This window comes from Hoplias malabaricus, chromosome 10 (genome assembly GCF_029633855.1).
Source record: "Hoplias malabaricus isolate fHopMal1 chromosome 10, fHopMal1.hap1, whole genome shotgun sequence".
In the NCBI taxonomy this organism is placed as follows: domain Eukaryota; kingdom Metazoa; phylum Chordata; class Actinopteri; order Characiformes; family Erythrinidae; genus Hoplias; species Hoplias malabaricus.
Window position 1 is genome coordinate 10,374,640 of NC_089809.1, and position 18,238 is coordinate 10,392,877.

An 18,238-nucleotide genomic window follows, 5' to 3' on the forward strand; every position below is an offset into this window, starting at 1 on the left:
CCTGATTTCAGAAGAAAGCTGCCGTCTACAAACTTTTGACCACTTAGTGTGTCTGAGTAACATTTTTGTGACAGAGTGCTTAACCCAGGATGAGAAACCTAAAAGAAAATTCACACATAATTTTACATTTAATTGTTTTGTAATTTAGAAACATTAATTATTTGCTCCATTTTGTATTGTTGACATTTGGGGTCCTTCCCTGAATCTGTCACACTGACCTTTCCACAAAGTTTAACATCTTTAGTGTCTGTACTTGCTACTGGGTCATTTACACTTTCACGGGAAAAAAATGTTAATTTAAATTTCAAATACGGCTCGTCTAAACTCCATTCTTAGACTTCCACTACAGGATGTTTACAAGATCATCAAATGAACAATCACATATGATGGAAGATGTTTATGGTGATATTGTGATTGGATTTCACATGTAGTACAGTGGTCCACAGAGTCCAAAGACAACAAACAAGAGACAAGAACACAATAACTTTAAAGGAGGGCATATTATAATAAACTTTTTTAATTTCATTTGCACGGTCATTTGCAAATCTTAAGTCTACAAACACAAAAACTGTGAAAAATTAAATCTCTGTAAGTTGTATTTGGGCTGACTAAGTCAGAAACCATGATATTTAATGAGCTCTTAAGATTCTGCTGTCCTACTGACGTCAGAACAGGAAATTTTAGTATTGTCCCAGCCCCTCATCTGAGTATCTCCAATCACAGCACCAGACCCACAATTATTAAAAGATTAATTAAACTGAGTAGAATATGAACAGAGAGTTCAAAATTAGAGACATCCGGGAAAAAATGAAACACAAAAACAAACAAAAATAGACCAATAAAGGGAACAGAGAAGGAAGAAAACAGAGCAAAAAAAAAAAAAAAAAAAAGAGAAACAGCTGATTGCTGGTGAGGATGAGCTGTGGCTCATTATCATTTAAAGGAACAAGCACTGAAACCAGCCATGCTGCAGAGGCCCGTTTAGACAGGAGGAGAATGGTGCTGTGGTGATTGATCCTTGTGGTATTTTGACCAAAGCATGTCACAAAAATTAATTAAGACCTCATAGAAGTGTGTTAACTTGTGGATAATGTCACCTTCAAATGAGAACAAAGTAACAGCATCATTAAGGTCTATTATTTATTGTGTGTTTTGTTTTGCTTTGTTTGCTGTCTCTCATTCTCTCACACTTTGAGCTACTGCAACCAAAAGCAAACTCCTTGTGTGCTGCCAATAAAGCTTGATTCTGAGTCTGAGTCTGTGGAGCAAGCCTCTGCTCCTTTTCAAATGCCCACCTGCACAACATTAAAGGACAGTTCAACACACCTCAAGGAGAGCACTAATTACTTAGTTAGCTAAATGACACCCATATTGTTTAGCATCATGCTGAGTAATGAGAAAAATTAGGACCATTTTACACATCCATAAAGATTCAGAGGGGCACACACAGCAGACTGGGGTTCAGTCCCAACCTGGGCAGCAATACATTACATCAATAAGAGGCTTGGGCAAGACTACAATAGTTACATTAGCTTATAACTGTTACATAAAAATAATCTAGAAATTGCTCATTATGAGTGTCAGCAAAACTGTTGCATGCTTTTCCTGTGTGTTTGTGTGCTCTGGAAACATCTTCAGGCTCTTTTTATTAATTTTGTTAGGCTTGTTCTTTTTATTGTGTTCTTACATAATGTTGTTGTATTCCAATCAAGAGATCACCTCCTAGCTTGTTTCTTAACTCTCTGGGTCACTGTACAAATGGCACAAAATTACACAAACAATGCAATACGAGGATAGAGGGGCCTTTAAGGTTTTAAATGGTGCTGAAATGCATGGGATGGCTGACAATATTAAAAAATCTTCATTGTGCAAATGCTTGTTGCTCATGCAACATATCAGAGGTGAGGGTGTTAACCATCCAATGCCTTCTGTAAAGTGCTAATATTCAAGGGCTGAGTGAGGATTTGCCTACAGATATCCACCACATGAACATGAACATGAATGTTTTTGTTTGTTTGTTTGTTTGTTTCACTGTTTGTTGGATTTAGTTAATGTTTGTCCATTACATGTTTGTCCATTACACAGATGGCAGATCCTTTTGGGTTATCTGAAACAGCCTTGTGTCATATATGAGGTATGTGATTAACGTTAATATTGCATATCAAGAGGACTTATTTGATTCCAAAGTGAGTGAGTTTTGGAATAACACTCAACATTATATGTCTGTTTTGTCCTGGGTTTGGCAAAAAAAAAAAAGAGTAAGGATTAACATTAGATTTTAAACAGCATTATTTACAACTTTCACAATAAGCACTGGGAATGTTCGCAGGCTTAAATGGGGGGGCACCAAATGTCAAATATATAGGCAGCTTCAGAATGTCAATGTCAATTTCACTGACATTTTAAAGGGAATCCACCAATTTTTCTAACTTTCTGCTTTAATATGGTTAAGATTTAAACCAAGTGATACAGAATTGTCTAATGAAATTTTTAAAGACACTAAAGAAAAGTCAAAGCTGTTCACAGTGGTGGTGAGAGGAAACAGATGTCTGAATCATGTAAAAGCCTGTAAAAGATACCTCAGGAATGATTACATTATATTCCTGGGAAACATGGTTATACAATAAATTTCAGACATTTTATTTCAAACTCTTGGCCTGAAATCCCAGTGGTACATGTGGAGCAAAAAGTACCCAAAGAAAACTTTCAGGTTAAATAAAATGCTCCACAAGGCACCAATCATTAAATGAGAATTATCCACATTTCATAAACAAAAGCAGATCACACAGTGAACCTTGTTTTCTATCACCATCACTGAAAAGAAAACTGAGACCATTTTCTACATTGCATTACTGTATTTCTCATTTAAAAAAACAAAACAAAAAAAACAAAAAATAAAAACGTAAAATAACCTAAGTGACTTCAGTTACATCTCAGTGCAAAAATGAGCAGAATTGTCAGAATTACCCTTTATGCTGCAAATCTATTATATAATCTTTATTCTCCAATTAAACTGCATGCAAGAGCAGTAATTTGCACAATGGCCTTTATTTATGCAGGACTTGTTTATAAAAGGTTCTCTTAATTATATGTATGTAGTAATAGTAACTCTATTTGATAAAGATATATAGTAATTTTAGCTCCAAATACTTTGTAAATTAACCAAAGTCGTCACAGAATATCTAACAGTCCCTCCAACCCATTGGTCCATATAAATTCAAGCCACTGATTTGGAATACAAGGATGCTACACCTAACATGAAATAGATTAAGTGCTGCAAATTGTTAAGGAAGGAATTAATGAAAAAATAAAAAACATATATATATATATATATATATATATATATATATATATGCCCCAAGTCAGAAACTACACATCTATATGATTTATTACAAAAACACATAGTGTAAATACTGTCACACAAATTTAGCTTATGTTACATTAATCTAAAAAAGAGGAAACTATCATGAGAAGGTAACTGAACATCACAAAAATAAATCCTGGTGTTCTTGTCCTGCTGCATTTATGTTTATATGTAGAAAGGTCTTTACGAGGATAACTAAGAGACTTGAGTATTTTGTTTGTCCAGAGGACAATATATATAGTTTTTAGACAATGGTTGTCACCAGCCAACACAACATATAACTGAATAGAAGAGGTTATTTCATATTTCGAATTTGTGAAACTGGATCACAGTTACCCTTGTATCTTTAGAGAGTCTGAAGGAGCTCAGGTGCCCATACTGGACCTTCCCTCTATGTTTACCTTTATCTCCTGCGAGAGGAAAGACAGTTTGGGCAGAGTTTCAGGGCGATTGCTCTCCTGTGACTTCCCGACCTCACCCTTCTCTGGAGCAGACCACCTTCTTTTGCGGCCCGCAGTTCCATGAACTTTCCCCTCCCCGTTCTTTGAAAAGATCACACCCTTCCCAGAGTTAAGACTCTCAGGCCCAGCACTTTCAAACTTGTGTTCCTCTACTGATCTAAAAATCGTTCCATCCCTTTGATCCTCCCTCAGAGTTGGCCTCTGTTCAGGTTGTCCATTGGTTTTGGCTGTTTTCAGATGAGTATTACTGTGATTCTTCAAAGGGCCAAAGGTTTGGTCTTTACTCAGAGCACCATTCTTTAAGCTCTTCAGAGTGAGGGAGATGCAGACATCACCCACAGAGAGCTTGGCACAGGATAATGCCAGTAACTGGGTAGTGCGATCTGGGCAACATGATGACCATCCCTGACCAAATACAAAGAAAGGATACTCTACTAGCACCTCCACACATACCTACAGAGGAGAGACAAATAAACAAAATGTTTTACCCAATAATGCCAAACAAATTGTATACAAAATGCATATTATACCACATTTAGTTACACAAATTGCAGGCCTGCAATTTCCAACAAGAAATAGATCCCAAAACCTGAAATATTAATTCCCAGCTGAAACAAACAAACAAAAAAATAGTAGTTTCTTCAGCACAAACCCTGAAGGTGTCTGTGGGCTTGTCCAGCTAAAGAAGCCCAAGAAATAGCACAGAGATTAAGGGTTTATGGAGCAACAGAGATGTTTTCTGGCTTCTGATTTGAAAACAGAAAAGAAAATCGCAAGGTATTAAAAACAGGAAAATGCTCTGTCTGTATGTTTTCTAGGGCTGGGGTCAGAGTATCAAAGCATGTTCTGTTTTACTTTTCTTTGCTGTTCTTGTTCACAAGCACAGCAGAAATGCTCTGGAAACACATTAAAAAATACTCTCCTTCAACTTAATTTAGTAGGGTGGCACAGTGGTGCAGCAGGTAGTGTCGCAGTCACACAGCTCCAGGGACCTGGAGGTTGTGGGTTCGATTCCTTCTAACAAATTGCCATTAGAGTTCTGAACAAAACAGCAAAATATTAACGCATATTTATATTTCGAAGTGTTATCAATTTAACAGTATCGTAATGTGCAATATTACAATGTCCAAGAAATCAAAGTTTGGCATGTGTAATAATGTGTAATTCTGGCATGGGCTATATTAAATATTTGTATAGGGTCGCGTTGGGCCCGGAGCCAACCCGGAATCACTGGGTGCAAGGCAGGAACACACCCGAGAGGGGACGCCAGTCCTTTGCACGTTCACACACACTCACACTTTCACACCTATGGACAATTTTGAGTCGATAATATACCTACCAATGTGTGTTTTTGGACCGTGGGAGAAAACCAGAACACCCGGAGGAAACCCCTGCAGACATGAGGAGAACACTCTGAACTCCTCACAGACAGTCACCTGGAGTGGGACTCAAACCTACAACCCCAGTCCGAGGATCCTGGAGCTGTGTGACCGCTATACTACCTACTGTGCCCCTGTGCCGCCCTGTATCTATTTTAGGCTCTCTATATTTCTATACTCATTTATTTATTACTTTTATTATTATTTTATAGGTTTTTATCTTAGTGTGCTGTGCTTTTATGATGAACCCAGTGCATGTCATTTAGTTCATCTATGCACCTTGGTGTACAGTTGAATGATAATAAAGTTAATCCCGAATCTTGAATAATGATTCCCATCAAAACTCGTGCAAACACAGGCTGGCTCAAAAAGGGCTAAAAGACAGGTGAAGGAATGGGTCTATTTAACGTTGTTAAATGAACTGGTCTACTGATCTTCAGGACTTGGCCTGCGGCCTCCTGACTATGACTGAAGTACACCTGTGCCAATACCTGATGTTACAGCGCAGTGTATTACTTAATTTTATAAGATCCACATCCTTTTCTACTAACTGGCCCATATTTCGTCACATTGGCCAAATGTATGATGCCGCTGAAACATAACATGACTCACTTGTGCTTTGTGTTCACCAACTGAGAACTGTATGATGACCGCGTCGGGTGTCCTGCTGCAGTCTATCCGCTCAACAGTGCTGGAGTCAATTTTCAGCTCTCCACTGACTTCTGCACTTTGCAGGAAGTCTTCTGTCCTCAGGTCCTCTACTCGCTTAAGCTCCCCATCTGCCAGCTGGATGATAGACCCCTTCATGAAGTATGGAGGCAGGGTTGATGATGGTGATAAGGGGGCGTTCTGGGGGACTGTGGGAGCTGGACTGGGAGCGGAAGCAGGAGATGCTACTACACCCGTGGAGAAGACAGGCAGTTGCACCTGTGTGGAACTCTGTATTGCAGTAGTTATATGATGACCGTCAGGTCCAGTGACTTCTTTACCATTAGGTAGGACAGAAGCTGCCACTGTAGGTGTGGCCGCTGTGATGTAGGCTTGAGGCAGGCCTGTGGCAGCTGGTATATTGGCAGGGTTTATGGTAGGGATGGAGCAGCGAGTAACTTCTGCCTCAGCGGTTGATGTGTTAACGTTGCCAGTACTCACAGGAATAAGAAGGGAAGGGCTGCCTGAGATCACTAGATGTTGTGGGAGGTTGCTATGGTAACTGGCCACAGCTTGCTGGGGTCCCCCGGATGTGCTGGTGATGTATCCTATAATGGGCAGCTGTGTGGCTGAATACAGGCTTGTGGAAAGTTCTTGGGTGGGAGCAGTGGGGGAAGTCTGTAAGAGGGAATGAGGGGAGAGAGTAGCTGCTAGACCATCTGAAGATGAAAGAGTAAGGGAGGAAATTCTGGAAACTGGCTCCATCATAGACAGTCCTGTTCTTTCGACCCGAGCTAGAGCAGATTGATCTTTATCCAGGGTACTCTGAAGCTCTGTGCTATTATTGGCCACCAGGTGATTGCCTGACACCAGCATTAGCGATGTCTGGTATCCTGCACTCTCATGTGTTGTGTACTCAGCAGGGAGCAAGACCTGAGTTGGAGCCTGGAGACCCAGGTTGTGATTTTGCCTTTGGCTCTCATTGCTCTCTGGCTTGCCAGAGATTCCCTTGACCACACTGGTGCCATGCTTGACCACTGTCACTTCTCCCAAAGCCCCATTCTGCAGATCTCTATTTTGAGAGTCAGGGTGCTTGGCGACAAGGCCATCAGTGTAATGAACAAGTACCTGGGAAGGAGCAAGTGTCAGGCCATGAGGTGCAAGTACAGCTGAATGAGGATGCAGTTGAAGGGGCACTTGTGAAGTTGGGGAGGTTACTGTCAAGCCAACAGGGGCACTTTCTACCTGGATGCACTGGCTTGTGGAGTGGGCTATATTGGGCAAAGCTGAAATCATATGTTGCTTCTGTGAGTTTTCAGTAGAAGCTTGTGAGATGACGTTTGCAGCAGTGTAAACATCCTGCGTGGGTCTACATGACTGGGATGGGCTTGCTGCCGTTGGAACTATCTGGGAGGAGATGTAGCCAGTGTAGGGTCCAATGATTTGTAGATTAGGTGGCAACTGCGTGTGCTGGATGGTTCCTGCTGTTTGAGCAAATGTTGAGGAAAGGACAGCAGGGTTGGCTGTTATTGTTGTGGCCCCAGAGAAGCTTCCTTTGGGTGTAGAGCTTCTGTATGATGATAAGGAGCTGGTGGAAGCACAGGTGGACTCTGGCAGATACTCTGTTACAACAGTTGGGGCTTTGGCTGATGGTGAAGGACTCTCAACATGAGCAGTACTGCTCTGTGATGGAACATGGTTGGGAACCGTGGCCATGCTGGCCATGCTAGCCACGCTAGCAAGCCATGCCAGGTTCTCTCCACTCTGGCTTTCACTCACGGTTGATGCTACCAGCACCTGTCTTTCCTCAAGTGCCAGGATCTCTCTCTTCTTTGGAGGCAAGCATTCATTACTGCGTTCCTGGTTGGACTTCATGATCTTTAGGGTCCTCAGCTCCTGTGTTGTCCTACTTTGGATGGTGGGGATTTACAAGTAGGATTTGGGTGTCAAGAAGGCCATTGCTCTTGCTTTATATGTGCTTTTACAATTCTGCTTCTTTTTGTCTTCTTAGCCAACAAATGGGATTAATTGTGAGCAGAAATGTATTCTTGCTGTCCATGGAACCATCCATCCCCTGTTTATTACTGGCTGCCTGTACCTTTATAAAAAAATATAATAAATAAATAAATAAATAAAATCACAAAATTATAATTGCACTTTTGCCACCAGATCTCTCTCTCTCTCTCTCTCTCTCTCTCTCTCTCTCTCTCACTCTCTCTCACTCTCTCTCTCTCTCATTCAGTTCAAGTTAGCTGACCTCAGTCATATTTCACTGTTCACACAGGGCATTTAAATATGTCTCAGAAGTCTCTCCAGTGTCCACTTAAGATCACATTTTATGACTATAGGCAATAACAGTTGACACTGATGCATTTGTTGTCAGATTAACAGATAAAACAAGTTCCTGTTCATGTACATGTACATGCTTAGATCACATGGATTTCTTATGCAACTTGTAAACTTTAAGCATTGTTTGTTGGTTTTGGGGATTCACAGACATTTGATCATACAATAAAATACAACAAACTTTATTGTCTCTGAAATTTGTCTTGCATCACAGCGCAGTGGCTCCATTAAGGGGGTGGGGGTCAATTTTACAGCATAGTGTACAACACACCCCATGCAACACCATATTTCTACGAATGTGCACATCAATCAGTTTGCCGTTTTGATTAAGAATCCCAACTGCTTTGGATATTATATTGAGTATAAACAAGTTTCTAAGCCTATTCAAGTCCAGTCCCACTTTCCCCCTGGCCCTACCTCTTAATTAACTGGAGGGATCTCAGTTTCTTTTTAGGATAGAAGTGTATGTTAAGATAAAATGGCCCTGCAAAAAGAGATGTTTCAGAGTCACACTCCAAACAGAGGGTTATTAACGTCTGGTAAATCTCTTGCAAGACACTGCGCAGCAACAAAAGAAACCCACAGATGTCAGTGTATTGTACTTTAAAAAATATAACCATTTAATTATTTTAGTTTGATATAGTTTTAGTGTATTATGACCCATTACGTCATAACACGCAGAAAGCATCACTAGTATTAGCTGTAAATATCCAGTTCCACCTTAAACGGTGAAGCATTTACATTTTGGCCTGACGACACTACAGCGTTTAATGTGGAACTGGAAGGTCTGAACAAAAAGCCATGGAAAAACAAGCTGAATTCAGCTCCATATTACAGAAGAGTTTGGAGGGGGTGATAATATATGATTGTGGAACACTTCTGAAGGCTTTGAAACTAAAACTATACCTAAAACTGTACCTAAAGTCTTCTGATATCACTGCAGTCTGGCAGAGCTCCATACAGAGCACAGCGAGTAGCCTGGGAATGAAGTAGTTCTTCTAAAATTAAATTTGTGTTCTGATGACATATCAGGCATTTGAAGGGTCATCCTGTATGCAGGGGAAGGTTTTAAGCATGACACCCTGAAACTTAATTTCAAGACGTAAGATGACACTTGAATGAAAGGCGTAGGGTTACAAATAAGATATGGGATTTGGCCTGAGATGTGATTTCTGTACTCTACAATATCTGATTGAAGGCAAAATGTTGTATTTGTCCCATACTCATGAAACGTTGGACACTCTTTAGACCTGGATATTAGTGTTGTCACACAAGACCCTTATTAAAGACAGATGTATATCTGCAATCTGTCATTTTGTTACAGTACACAAAATCTAAAAACTCCAGCAATGTTGCTGTGCCAATTAGTACATTTGGTAGATTCCAAACTATTGAGTGATCATCCAAGACCTGATACTTTGACATAACTGAATGTGTTTGAGAAATGCAGAGACTGCAAACAACTCTGATGACTCTATCTCTACAGATGTATAAGAGAAAAAAAGTGGTCTTGCTACATTTTGTTCCCAAATTTTGGCCATTTTCACAAGAAATGAAAAAATAAAAGAGTGATCTAAGACTTCTATAACGATATGCATGGCAAAATAGAATCTGAGTCTTGGTAGTAGCTGGTAAACTGGCATTTTAGAAAATACCAATATGTCTGTATGTGTGCTTGTGTGTACTGTAGGCACCCCTGTGTTTGTGTGTTGTAGGGTGATAAAATGGAGTGTGTGAAAATTGCCTGGGCCTGAACCTGATGACCTCCTTCTCATGCAATCTTTCTTTCACAGACACAGGAACGCCTGGGCTATGTGTAAACACTGCTGGATCACTGTCTACTGGAAACTGGAAAATAAAGCTAGTGGAAGTGTGTAAAAATCAAGCTCCTGCCCCAGCCAGAGGAAGCACCTGAGCGACAGAAAGGGAGAGTAAAAAAGAGCGTGTGCACTGGCTCTCCTGACCCACATTGAGCACTGCCTGCAGCTAGCGTGGTTATGGAGTGAGGGAGGAATGGTGGAAACAGAGGGAGGGAGGGATAGGAGGATAGAGGGATAGAGAGGGAGGGAGGCAGCGCCAGCGATTCCCCAGTCACTGTAGATCCGCACCAATCACTGTCCCACTTTCCGTTGCTAAAGCTTACTCTACACACAGTCAGGGTTCTTTATAGTCTATTGTACATGCAGTATGATACAAAATACACACACATGCACACAAGCGCATGTAAACACACACATACACACATGCACACACACACCATTATTATGAACTTTAACACACGCTGCAGCATGCACATCAAACAAAGAACAATGGATTGATAGCCTATGCATCCCCATGTTACACTTGCAGCATAATACATTAGTCACACAGCATAATACATCAAACTATACAGACGCAAGTGTAGTAAATGCAAAAAATATTATAATACTATCTGTAAAGGTGCAATTTGAAAATACAGTATTCTAAGATATGCAAGACACATACACTATTATGTAAAATTTCGAGACCACCCTTCTGTTTTCTTAAATGATCATAGAACCCTTAGACTGTCAGTGTTTACTGTTCAAGCTCTTTGCCTTCTATTCATTTTGGAAGAGACCCTTACAATTTACTGAAGAAATCTGTCAAACTTTTATAAAAAGGTTCAGGCTCAGGCACTGGTTTCATTGCATTGTCAAGGTTGAGGCTCTAAAGCACCCAACAGAACTACAGCACATTCGTTGCTTGGGTTTTCCCCCTAATTTTGATCTATTTCCTGTTCTCAGTTACAACTACAACAATCTTTTCTGTAAGGGCTTTTTTTTATTCATAGCAATATAAGCAATGTTATATATATGACAGGTCCAGACAGGCTATTTCTATTTTAATCATAAGAGTCTTCTGTCCAACTGTCCCAACCGAACATTGACTTTCCCAGAACTACTGCTGCTCACGTCAAGTGCAGATGGTTCAGCAACTGTTGAGACTCCACCCACAACTCTCTCTCACTCACTCACTCACACACACACTGGTCACAGGGTCAGGGAGATTAACACAGCAGTATCATCCCTGCTCTGCCACACACTGCTGCCCTGTTGCAGATAGCTGGCTGGGCCCCCACTTCATGACACACACACACACACAAAACCAATGCATACCCCTTTTAGAAGCCCAAACACAAACATAAGAATAACTTTCTTCAGGGTTTCAGACTACATTAGCCAAAGCACAGACTTAACAAAGCAAATCATATGGAAATTCCACTACAGAACCCTATGTATGCAAACTATATGTCCAATGGTTTAGCTTCTTTAGGGAGCACTCACTTTGCATGCATAGCGTGTATAATGCCCATGAAAATGCACTGACCAATAGCATATATCAGATTAGCCTAAGGTCACCATTCCCAATGCCATGTGTTGGCTAGAGGTGTATATGTTTCTCCCTCAGCATTGGTCTGTGGTGGGTCTCTGTTATTTAAAGTGGGGCTGAATCCAGTAATTTGGGATGAGCTGAACTAATCCAGAAACTAATCATCCATTATTTCACTAATGATTTATTGGATGAATGTAATCATACTTTCTAACAACAATGTTCCAATATCTGGTCTAAAGCTTTCTTAGAACAGCAAAGTGGGGCACAGTGGTGCAATAGGTAGTGTCGGTCTCACACAGCTCCAGGTTATGAGCCCGGCTCTGGGTGACTGTCTGTGAACAGTTTGGTGTGCTCTCCCAGTGTCTGTGTGGGTATCCTCCATGTGCTCTGGCTTATTCCCATGGTACAAAAAAACACAGTTGGTATTTGGATTGGCTACTCAAAAGTGTCCATGTAGGTGTGAGTCATCCTGGGAAGGACTGGTGCCCCCTCCAGGATATGTTCCTGCCTTATGGCCAGTGATTTCGGGTAGGTTCCGGACTCACCGCGACCATGAACTGGATAAGGGGTTACAGACAATGAATGAATGCTTGACATGTGACATCACCAGGTCCATGGAGCACAGCCAAAAAACATAGGGGATCAGGGGTGAGGTGTAGCAGAAGATCACTGGTGTTGTTTTTAATACCATATATTTCAGAATAAATGGTCGATAAGCAGGTGTCCAATGAAAGCGTTTTTATATATCATGGCTTGCTATGTAAACATAACTCAAACTCTAGATGAAGAGGCTGGAATATTGGTGTGAGAATTGAACTGCATTCACTCATAAAATATAGCAAGGTCAAGATGGTCAGTATTGGATCCAACTCATCCCAGTGATTAGGCAGAACAGAAGATTCAGTTCCACTGTTCCACAGCCCAGTGACATGGGCTTTATAGCCCTCTAGCCAATGCGTGGCATTCAGCATGGTAAACCAAGGCTCATGTGCTGCAGGTTCATAGCTCCCATTCTATTAGCAATGCTCTGCTATGGTGATATACGTTCAGTACTTATAAGGGGTGTCTACAATGTTTGGCTATGCAGTGTGGTATCATTTGTTGCCTTTTGAAACAGTAATATCGCAAAGGCTTGCAAAATGTAGGGCTAATAATATTGTGTGGAAATATGAGCATCCATGACTCAGATGTTATATGCGCTGGTCCAAAATGTGCAAGTAATTTTACAATCTATAATCATATCATGGTCCCCTCATTGCAGCTTGTGTTTTTGTTCCTGCAGCCCTAGTGCAACTACTAGCCTCCCAATGTTACAATCACGGGGACGCCAAACCGTATGATGTCATTCCCAGAAATGAATGGACAGACAGCTTGGAATGGAGCACTACCCTTCAGCAAGACCTCAGCCACGAGTAAACTAAATACAACAAATCCCTATTTTTTTCCAAGGCAAAATGACAGTGTTTTGCTGTTCATTCTGAAGCAAGCAGTCCCTGCGACCCTTTATTATTTTTCAGCAGACGCTCTGTCCCTTTAAGAGGCGGGCTGGGGAGTCCTGAGCTAGACATGAATCCAAACAGAGCTGTTGCTGCTTTACAATGACTACAGGCTGCTATTCTGCATGTCACTGTCTCTCTTTCTTCCTCTCTCTGTCTCAACGAGCAAAAATAGTGCAAACATACAGAGTGACACAAACACACATTTGCATGCCAACATGCTAGGGATTAAAATATAGTTTGAAAATAACATTGTAGCAGCCTAACACGATATTGGAGCACTGAAATGTCAATGTTTTTAATGCTAAAGCTTCAGTACATAGTCAAATGAAGCACAAACAGGTCTAGTGTCATAGTGAGGATTCCTTTGTGCAGAGCCTTACCTTTCTGTAGTAGAGCCAACATATCTCTCTCTCTCTCTCTCTCTCTCTCTCTCTCTCTCTCTCTCTCTCTCTCTCTCTCTCTCTCTCTCTCTCCCCTGCCAAGTGCAAAAGCACTAAAGCATTCTATCCTCGATTCACCATCCTTTGTCCAGTCTCATCATAAGATCAGATCCATGTCCAGTGCTTCTGCTTTCCTTTCCCTTTACTTCCTTCCTTCCTTCCTTATTTCCTCCTTGCTGCCTCTCTCTCTCTCTCTCTCTCTCTCTCTCTCTCTCTCTCTCTCTCTCTCTCTCTCTCAGCCTCCCTTCTGCGGTCCCCTGTCTTAAAAAAGCTCCCTGTCTTTTCACATCAAGCCCCTTGTGAGGAGGCTCGGCGTATGTTATGCAAGGCAATGGGACTGCCAGCGTTTCCTCCTCTCTCTTTCTCTCTCTCTCTCTCTCTCTCTCTCTCTCTCTGCTTCTATGGCTCACTCTACACACGCACAGACACACACACACACATGCTCAGTGCTCTACTGAATGCAGCTCCTCCTCCTACCCCCTCCACTCAGCCTCAGCAGCAGCCTCATCAGGTATTCATTCAAAAAACACACTCCACTTGGCAGGGCACCCAGACTACACATGGAGGGAGGGAGGGAGGGAGGGAGGAAGCAAGGGGAGGAGAGAAGCAAGGAGACTCGTACACACAGAGGAGGGATGTACTACTCACTGCAGAAACACACAAGCAGTACTGTGCAAAAGTCAGAGACCATCCCTTGTTTGTTCTATTGTGTAGAGTTAGGAAACCTATACGTAACAGTAAATTACCCAAAATCCTAAATGGCTCCAAAAAAATATCAAAATACACAAGATTTATTTTGGCAGGCCCTTGACTTTATTGCAGCTTTCATTCATTGGTTACACTTTCCTATTTCGGCTCATGGTACAATCTGTCTGCAACACATCACAGGCCAGGGCGCTTTGGCCAGACCATTGTTCTGAAAACACCATCTGATTTTTTTTATTAGTTAATTAATTAATTAATTTATATTTATTATCTTTCTCTCATTAATGGCTTTCTGAGAGCTCAACATCCTTTCAGATTTCTTGCAATGGCCAGAAAAACCTGTGGATTTTATTTTTATGTCAGAAACATTTAAGTTGCTTCATTTAATTTTTAATTCTATCGTGATATTTGTGCAAATATTTGGAAAAAAGAAATGGCAAAACGGTATTTGCATTTTCATTTTATTGTTTTCATTTGCCTCCCTGGATCGGGACCTTGTCATGGAGGAAGGGCTTGTGTGGGCTATGGGCTATGTCGTCAGGAGCTGTTAGCTCCCAGTAGGGTCTCCCATGGCATACAGGTCTGGAATGAAGATCCAGACAAACACAAACCAAGAAGCAACCCTATGAGTACAACAGATAGAACTAAGTGTACCCTGCCCGGGAGAGGGTTACTGGGACCTAGCCCTGGAGCCAGGCCTGGGGGTAGTGTTCAACGGCAAGCGTCTTGTGGCCAGGCAGCCCACGTGACCTGGTCGGGCTCAGCCCAAAAAGGCAATGTGAGGAGATCATGTGGGCTCACCACCCGCAAGATCCAGAGTAAGGGTGCAGTGCAATGCCTATCGGGCACAGAGCAGGGGCAAAGGGGCCTCTGGCGTCATGGAGCTTGGCAGCGGAAACTGGTTCTTGGCACGTGGAACGTAACCTTACTGGAGTGGAAAGAGCCAGAGCTGGTACATGAGGTTGGGAGATATCAGCTAGATATAGTTGGGCTCACCTCTACAAACAGTGTGAACTCTGGAACCAAACTCTTCGATAGGGGTTGGTCTCTGTCCTACTCAGGAGCTGCACAGGGTGAGAGGTGCCGGCCGGGTGTGGGTATACTCACAAGTCCCCGGCTGGCGGCTGTACAGTTTGAGTTTGTCCCAGTAAACGAAAGGGTCTCCTCAATGCAGCTTCGGCTTGCAGAGAAGCATATGCACCAAACAGCAGCTCAGAGTATTCAGCCTTCTTGGAGGTAGTGAGTGGAGTTCTGGATTCCATGCACTGACTCTATGGTTTTGGGGGACTTCAATGCTCACGTTGGCAATGACTGAGAAACCTGGAGAGGAGTGATTGGGAGGAATGTCCTGCCTGATCTAAACCTGAGTTGTGTAATGTTATTGGGCATCTGTGCTAGTCATGGTCTGTCCATAACAAACACCATGTTCAAACATAAGGTTGCTCATCAGTGTACTTGGTACCAGAGCATCCTGGGTGACTTTGTGGTTGTGTCTTCTGATCTGAGGCCATAAGTTTTGGACACTCGGGTAAAGACAGGTGCTGAGCTGTCAACCAATCACCATCTGGAGGTGAGTTGGATACGATGGCAGGGAAAGCTGCCGGACAGACCTGGTAAACCCAAACATATATTGTGAGGATGTGCTGGGAAAAGCTGGCAGGGGACTCTGTCCGGATGGATTTCAACTCTCACCTCCGAGAGCACTTCTGACATGTTCCAGAGGAGGTAGGGGGAATGGAGTCTGAATGGATCCTGTTCCAGACTTCCATTGTGGAAGCTTGGTCAAAAGCTTGCCCATGTCTGTTATGGCGGCAACCCAAGAACCGGCAAAGCCCCAGGAGTGGATAAGATTCACCCAGAGTTACTGAAGGGCCTCGATACTGTGGGGCTGTCTTGGATGACATGCCTCTGCAATATTGCATGGACCTCGGGAATAGTGTCTTTGGATTGGCAAACGGGGTGGTGGTTACAATTTTTAAAAAGGGGATCGGAAAGTGTGCCAATTATCATGGTGTAAGACTTCTCAGCCTCCCTGGGAAAGTCTATGCAAAGGTGCTGGAAAGTAGAATCCATCCGATAGTTGAACCTAGGATTTTGGATGAACAATGCGGATTTTGTTCTTTCCGTGAAACTATGGACCAACTCTATACTTTTTCACAGATGATTGAGGGAGTGTGGGAATTTGCTACTCCACTCTACACATGTTTTGTGGATTTGGAGAAGGCATGTGACCATGTTCTCCAAGAGATTCTGTGGGAGGTGCTTTGTGAGTATGGGGTGTCAGGGTCACTCCGGCGAGCCGTACGGTCCTTGTACTCTCAGCGTTTGAGTTGTGTTCGCATCCTCGGCAGTAAGTCAAGCTTGTTCATTGTGGCCGTTGGACTTCGTCAAGGCTGTGCCTTGTCTCCACTCCTGTTCCTGATATTCATGGACAGTGTGGCGAGGTGTAGCCTTGGACAGGAAGGCTTCTGTCAAGGAGCTCGGTAGGTGGCACCTCTGATGTTTGCGGATGATGTTGTTCTTCTGGCTTCTTCGCATGGAGGCCTCCAGCGTTCACTTGAACAGTTTGCAGCTGTCGGTATGCAGATCAGCACCTCCAAATCTGAGGCCATGGTTATCTCTTGGAAGCAATATCTCATTTATTATTCAACTCCTTCGCATTGAGAGGAGTCAGTTGAGGTGGTTCGGGCAACTGGTAAGGATGCCTCCTCAATGCCTCTCATTGGAGGTATACCAGGCAAATTGGACTGAAAAGATTCTATATATGAGGGTTTTTGACAAGGTTCGGGTGTAGGTATGAAGTACATACGATTTCCTAAAAGCTTGGAACATTGTGCAAATGAATTTATAACTGTACAATGTCAAAATTTTAAATGATGAAACTGAGAAAATGTATTCATTCATTAATTGTCTGTAACCACACACAAACAGTTCAGGGTCACGGTTGGTCCGGAGCCTACTTGGAATCATTGGGCACTAGGCAGGAACACACACTGGAGGGGGCACCAGTCCTTCACAGGGCAACACACACACACACACACACACACAAACACACACACCTATGGGCACTCTTGAGTCACAAATCCACCTACTAACATGTGTTTTTGGTATGTATGGAAGCAAATCTGTCTCATCAGACTTTGAAATATTACCACCTTTGAATTTGTAGCACTGAAAGGTGAAAAAAAATCCTAATGAATCGATTGCTCATCCTTTGTATCCCGGATGTGTACTCTGAATGTTTTTTAACTTGTATTTTGGTATCTGAATTTCGTCTACCGAATTTGAGAAACTCAAAGTATATTGTTTGAATTTTTTTGAGCTTGAATATTTTTATCTAAATTTATTAACCTTGAATAATAACAGTGAAAACGTGTTCTTGAAAATTCACGAGTTCAATTCAAGAGCAATTATATTCAGATGCATAATTTCGAAACAAACTATTCAGAGGTATAAATCTGAAGACTTAAATTCAAAAGCAGCAAAATTGAGATGCATAATTTCAGTGCAAAAAAATTCAGATGCATAATTTCAGTGCAAAAAAATTCAGTGCTACAAGTTCAAAGGTGGTAATATTTCAAAGTCTGATGAGACAGATTTGCTTCCATACTTATAATAAATTTTGGGAACTGAGGAAACCAGTCGCTTCGAAAGTTAACTGATTTCAATTCTTGCTCATAATAGGATTGTAACGGAGCTCTCGTTCGTTACATGCTGAGGACATTTTATAAAGGATTAACCAGGAACAAAAGCACGAACAATTTACATGGTTTAAAGACCTTGTAAAGTGTAAGATAACTAATTAAGAAAACTATCTCTAGTTGAAATGTAAAGGTTTAAAGATGAAGTTTGAGTGTTTATAGGTTGAAGTATGAGTTTTAATGTATATTATTAAATAGTATTGTCTTGCAGGATAATATTAATAACCAAATACAACTTATTTTAACTTACAGCCATGTTAGTGCTTCAAGGCAGATAAAACCTGTCCAGTGACATCACGACGTAGCCTCCTTAGACCATTCCATTTGTGTTCAGGTTAACA

General features: G+C 41.9%; 1 protein-coding gene across 1 annotated transcript; it reads right to left on the reverse strand.

Annotated features, from left to right (window-relative positions):
• Positions 1 to 3,509: 3,509 nt before the first annotated feature.
• Positions 3,510 to 13,563, reverse strand: atxn1b (ataxin 1b). Its single transcript, XM_066683991.1, has 3 exons — positions 13,432 to 13,563; positions 5,817 to 7,950; positions 3,510 to 4,278 (listed from the first exon to the last, which is right to left on the reverse strand). Exons 2-3 carry the CDS (start codon positions 7,725 to 7,727, stop codon positions 3,730 to 3,732), a joined length of 2,460 nt encoding a protein of 819 aa, XP_066540088.1. The 5' UTR covers positions 7,728 to 7,950; positions 13,432 to 13,563; the 3' UTR covers positions 3,510 to 3,729.
• Between the last annotated feature and the right edge of the window lie 4,675 nt (positions 13,564 to 18,238).